The 6281-nt window shown below is 45.2% G+C and overlaps 1 protein-coding gene across 3 annotated transcripts in view; it reads left to right on the top strand.

Annotated features, from left to right (window-relative positions):
* LOC137520975 (cytochrome P450 4B1-like) overlaps positions 1-5799 on the top strand; it is a 69227-nt gene extending 63428 nt beyond the window's left edge. For 2 of the 3 annotated variants that reach the window (XM_068239617.1, XM_068239618.1), the window contains exon 11: positions 5517-5799. In XM_068239617.1, coding sequence (XP_068095718.1) covers positions 5517-5685 — 169 coding nt within the window. In that variant the 3' untranslated portion in view covers positions 5686-5799. Of the gene's footprint in view, positions 1-3845; positions 3978-5516 lie in introns of all 3 variants that reach the window. The other variant, XR_011021980.1, reaches the window with a different exon arrangement.
* The last annotated feature ends 482 nt before the right edge of the window (positions 5800-6281 follow it).

Genomic DNA, 6281 nt, shown 5'->3' on the forward strand with positions numbered 1-6281 from the left:
CGACCCTGGTCATGTTCTCTTGCCTGCTAGAACAGGAGAAAGCCGTCACCCAGTACCTCTACAATTTCAGTAGTACACAATCTGGGGAGATGGGGATGTTCTGGCCCAACAACTGGCCACTGATGCGAAATGCATGCAGACTCATGCGGCCGTTTGAGGAGGTGACCAACCTGGTGAGTCGCAGTGAAGGCACCATCAGCGACTTGATCCCGTATGCTTACTTCCTGGAGCGTCCCTGTGCGTAGAGTGGTGGATCAAGCTGTGGAGGAGCGTGAAGAGGAACAGTTACGGCAGGAACAGTTGTGGGAGCAATTTACATCAGAATCAGGTGTTTCCTCAACACCTGTGGCAGCACAGAAGGTGGAGGAGGAGGAAGAGTCATGTGGGGAAGAGGAGTCAGACTCGGATGATGAGGAAGGTGTTTCTTTGGAGGAGGAGGCGGCAGAAGAACAACAACCGCAGCAGGCGTCACAGGGGGCTTGTGGTGCTCGACGTTCCCATGGGATTTTTTGTGGCTGGGGGGAGGAGGAGGACTTACCTGATGTCACTGAGGAAGAGCAAGAGGAGATGGATAGTACGTCTGCATCCAACTTTGTGCAGATGTCGTCTTTCATGCTGTCCAGCCTATTGAGGGACCCCAGTTTAAAAAACTCAAGGGGAATGAGCTGTACTGGGTGGCCACGCTACTAGACCCTCGGTATAGGCACAAAGTGGCGGACATGTTACCAACTCACCAGAAGGCAGAAAGGATGCAGCACATGCAGAACAAGCTGTCAACTATGCTTTACAATGCCTTTAAGGGTGATGTCACAGCACAACGTAATAAAAGTACCACTGCCAGTAATCCTCCTCCCATGTCCACGCAGGCAAGGACAGGACGCTCCAGCGATCTCATAGTGTTGTCGGACATTCTTTAGTCCAACGCCTCGCGTTAGCCCCTCCGGAACCACCCTCCACCAACGCCTGGACCTGATTACCTGGCCTTAAAGCGGACCCAAACCAAACATTTTTTAATTCAAAATATTTAGTTGCACCACTCTGACACATACAAAGATAAATAAACACTCCTTCAAGCCTATGAGCATTTCAGTGCATGCTTTTCACCCTTCTCTTTACAAAACCAGGGTTATACAGGTGGCAGCCATTAGCAATACCTCCTTTGCCAAGCACCTGCTACTCCACCAGTTTGCTGGATTCTGTCCCGGCAATATGAAAGGAAGGGAGGGGTTCCTCCAATAAATGCTAAATATTTTATATTTGTCATCATGCAGCTGAAAAAAGGCTGCTATTTATTATTATAATTTAAAAAATAGATTTTATTTCTGAAATCATGTATTTTTAATTTGGGTCCACTTTAAGTGTGGATGTAGACACTGTGAGCAGCAATGAACCTTTGGACTACTGTATGCGCAGGCTTGACCTGTGGCCAGAGCTGTCCCAATCTGCCATCCAACTTCTGTCTTGCCCTGCCTCAAACGTCCTGTCCGAAAGGACCTTCAGCGCAGCTGGAGGCATTGTCACTGAGAAGAGAAGTCGCCTAAGTCACAAAAGTGTTCAGTACCTCACCTTTATTAAAATGAATGAGGTATGGATCCCGGAGGGCTACTGCCCGCCCGAAGACTAAGCCAGTCCCCACACACAGCATCTCTGCCTGCACGCCATGTGACTGGCTGCCTGCCCCAAGACTAAGTCGCTCCCCACACAGCACCTCTGCCCGCAGGCCCGCTTGACTGCCTTCTCCGCCACCACCAACAGGGTCCAGGACTTAAGGCGGATTCCTGAATTTTTTAGGCCGCTGCTAGCTGCGGCCGCTATAATAATTTTTCTGGCTGCACTGCGGCTGCAACAACAAAACAAAAGGCATGTACATGTGCCCATTCCCCTTCGTGATCATTACCTTGCCGCGGTGAAGGGGCTTGCGTATCACAATGAAGCAATGACCGCCGGCTATATGAGTGTCTCGGGGGTTGGAACACCAAAGATAATAAGATCGTTGCTTCATTGTGGACAGACCAAATTTGATCAACTGGACAGTCACTGTTCTATCATTTAGCTACCACAGCCCGGCGACCATATGGGCTTGAAAACTGCCACGGCCTGCACTCTGGCCATGGTACACACCAGTCCAGCACGGCCGTCACTACGCAAACAGCTGTTTGTGGTGCGGTACACAGTGAGTTTGGTGTGTCAGTGTGAAGCAGTACTCTAATTACACTCCCTGATTGATGTATACACATGCAAGATGTTTTAAAGCACTTTAGGCCTGCAATTTAGCATTCAATGTGATTTCTGCCCTTAAAATGCTGCTTTGCGTCCAAACCAGATTTTTACCCGGACTTTTGGCGTGTATCCCACTCCATCATGCCCCCCTCCAGGTGTTAGACCCCTTGAAACATCTTTTCCATCACTTTTGTGGCCAGCATACATTTTTCTAATTTTCAGAGTTCGCCTCCCCATTGAAGTCTATTGCGGTTCGTGAAAGTTCGCGCAAACCGAACTTTCACGGGAGGTTTGCGAACCTAAAATCGGAGGTTCAGGCCATCTCTAATTACAAGTCATAAAATAATACATTTATGGGCCTTTCCATTGACCGAAAATCTAACAAAATTAGACTTTTGGATATGGGCATCTTTGGTCCTAACTACAGTAAGTTAAAACCCATATAATGTGAACTGACACATAGGTAAATATGAACATTACATCACCTGGAGTGCATATCAGTTGTGCCTCCAGTTATAACTGACAGAAACGGATTCAGTGTTAAAGGACTTCAGAAGATGTATGGGCAGATCGACCAAGAGACAGATCTCTCTCTGATCAAATCTGACTGGAAAGAGATCTGTTGCCTGCCCATACACCGCAGGCCGATTCCTCTTAAAATCTCTCATTAATCGCCCTTGTGATGTCACCCCTCCCCCCCCCCCCCCCGTTGCCCAGTGAAGTATACTTTACCTGTCCGCTGCTGAATCCATCTTCATACATTCACCCCACGTGGTTACCAGCGTATGCATAGGTGCATGTGTGATGTCACACACACGCCTATGTTACCCCGGCAACCACGTGGAGTGCATGTATGAAGATGGAGCCAGCGGCGGTCACAGACAGGTAAAGAATACTGCACTGGGAGGAACATTTTTAATTTGGGGGATACGCCAGGGGCTTCGTTATGCTCGTCGCTTGTCCCAATATTGGAAGCTGTTACCCCCGAGCACCCGATCAAACAAGTCACCCCTACATCTTGCAGCATGTCCAACCAATACATGCAACCAATTTTGGCCTAAAATTGGTCACATTGTGACTGGGCATACTCTTAGTGGCACCAATTTTCATCCTATTCGATAATTATCGCATCAGATGGTCGATCGGCCGCCAAGTCGCCTGATGTATGGCCACCTTAATTGTGCCTCTTCAAAATCCAGCATCAGAAGTTACCCCAAATGGCCATAAATTGCAAGAGAGGAGGTTTCATAGCTGCAAGAGGATGTCATAATGGCCAGTTTCCACTACATGCAGAATGGATGCAGGAAAACTGACTCCAATAAATGCCTATGGGCCTGTTTCCACTAAACGCAATTTTTCTGATGCATATTTTCCCATAGGCATTCATTGGAGTCATTCTGCATCCAATCTACATGTAGTACTAGTGGAAACAGGCCCCAAGTGTTACGGTTCACAGACAAAACTAACCTTTTAAGTAGATAAAAAAGTTACACTAACTAACTTAATGCCTGGATAACAGGAACTCTTTAAAAGAACAATGAGTAATGCAAACAGCGTTTAAAGTGTCATTAGTACAATTTACATCTCATGCTTCATAAAGTAAATAACTTATAATTCCAATTTAGGTGTTTGGAAAGAGCAGATTTAAGAGTCTAGGAAAGGAATTTGCTTCTGAAAAGCCATCTTTATCTTCAAGGAAACTTAAAGTGGACCTGAACTCTTGCACAGTACAGAAGGAAAACCGAGAAATGCACCCTGTATGTATTGAATCACAGATAATGAGGGAATTAGACAGGCTAAACTCTCTAATAAGTTGTAATTTGGTCTCTCTACTGGGTCACCTGACTGCCACGGCAGATAAGCTCATTTTAAAGCACCAAATGTGAACAATATGTCGGCTTCCAAAGCAGGATTTATTGTAGGATTTGTAGCAGCTGTAACAAAGATTTTTTTTCTTTAAAGGTTATCATGCTGTTGCGTATCTTTTAGAGCGGAAGTTCTGAGTTCAGGTCCTCTTTAAAGTTAGAGGAATGTGAAACAATGAAAAATTATTAGTACCCTGGCTGTCCTGCTGATCTTTCAATGTTGGCAGTTTCTGAACGGTGTGTAACCAATGGAGCCAGTTCTGATCGGCTCACCTGTTCTGGGTCAGCGACACTGTAGCTATGAAAAGGGGCTCTGGTCTGTCCGAGCTCCCATTTTCATCCATCCTCACTGGCTGCCTCTTCTCAGTGGCGCGGCGCATGTAAATTTTGCACTGGGGCACCATCCGCTTGTCCGAATTTTTTTTTTTCATTGTCAAAAAATCCCCCCCCCCCCCTGTCCCCAAGAAAGGCTTGTAAACTGTGTGCGCTTCTTGGGGTAAGACAGCCATTTACTTACCTATGGGGGCTGCTATGTCTATATGGATGCCTCCATCTCCTTTCCACCATGCTGCAGAGCCACGAGTTCCCTATGCTGGGAGATGTAGCCCCCATTTATGTAGTTACATAGTTATTTGGGTTGAAAAAAGACAGACCTACGTCCATCGAGTTCAACCAAAGAACAAAGTACAACACCAGCCTGCACCCTCACATATCCCTGTTGATCCAGAGGAGGGCGAAAAACCCTTACAAGGCATGGTCCAATTAGCCCCAAAAGGGAAAAAAATTCCTTCCCGACTCCAAATGGCAATCAGATAAAATCCCTGGATCAACATAATTAGGCATTACCTAGTAATTGTAGCCATGGATGTCTTTCAACGCAAGGAAAGCATCTAAGCCTCCTTTAAATGCAGGTATAGAGTTTGCCATAACTACTTCCTGTGGCAATGCATTCCACATCTTAATCACTCTTACTGTAAAGTTACTGTAGTTACATCTCCAACCACATCAATGGGAACTTCATCTCCTGCCATGCATTGCGTGATCAGAACATATAACGATTGGATAACGAGCGGGAACCTGCGACTCTGCCACATGGGAAGATGTAGGCATCCAAATAGACAATGGGGGGCTACGGTGCAGCTTTATCCCCAAAAGGGCACGCAGTTAACAAAACTACCTTAGGGGGAGGATCAGTTGACAATTTTGTTAAAAAAAAAAAACTCTGCTCAGATGGTTTTAATACCAAGATCCAATGATGTCTGTGTTTCCAATCCAGTAAAACAGACCGTAAAAGTCATGTTTTTGTGTCTTGCCATTTAAAATTATGTACAGATCTCTGTCTGCTGATAATCTGCATGTGTGTGGGTACCTGCATATATAAGGAATTCTGTGTGTATGTCCTGAATTCATTGTTGCCGTTTATTTTCCCAGGAACTGCATTGGGCAGAACTTCGCCATGAATGAGATGAAGGTCGCCACGGTGCTCACACTGCAACGGTTTAATCTGGCACCGGATCTGAACAATCCTCCCATCATAGTCCCCCAACTAGTGCTGAAATCCACAAATGGGATCCATGTGCGGCTTACTAAATGCCAGTGATGGGAGTCTAGGTCACCACGGGGATGTGAGCTACTAGATAGGATTCACTCTCTCTTTCATTTATAAATCTCTGGACTGTGATATGATCTTAAAATAAAGTTCTTCTAAGTCACATCACTACTTACAATACTTTACGATCTGTAAAGAACAGTCCCTGCCCCTGTATAGACAGCACTCTGATGTAGCTGATACAAGTAGGGTTGAGCCGAAATTTTCGTAATTTCGCGTTACTATAATTACGCATGCGAAATTTGCTATTACGATGCGAAATTATGGTAGCGTAATTGCCATTAAAATCGTAATTGAAAATACCGTAAGCGTAATTTTCAACGCGTAATTTTGCGTTTTGTTCATAACATAATTTCGCGTTAAACCACAACGTAATTTCGCGTTAAACCATACCGTAATTTCGCATTTCTTCGTAATTTCGTAATTACTTGTTAGCTATCAAAAATTACTTGTTCGCATTAGCCAATCAGAAGCGAATCAGCGGTAGTCATAGGAACGCTAACAAATTTTCGCATATAAACGCTTTTTCGCGTTAAATAATGTAAAAACTAAGCATGCGCAGTTCAAGGGTGTAAACTACGCTTATA

Source organism: Hyperolius riggenbachi, chromosome 6 (assembly GCF_040937935.1).
Source record: "Hyperolius riggenbachi isolate aHypRig1 chromosome 6, aHypRig1.pri, whole genome shotgun sequence".
Lineage (NCBI taxonomy): Eukaryota > Metazoa > Chordata > Amphibia > Anura > Hyperoliidae > Hyperolius > Hyperolius riggenbachi.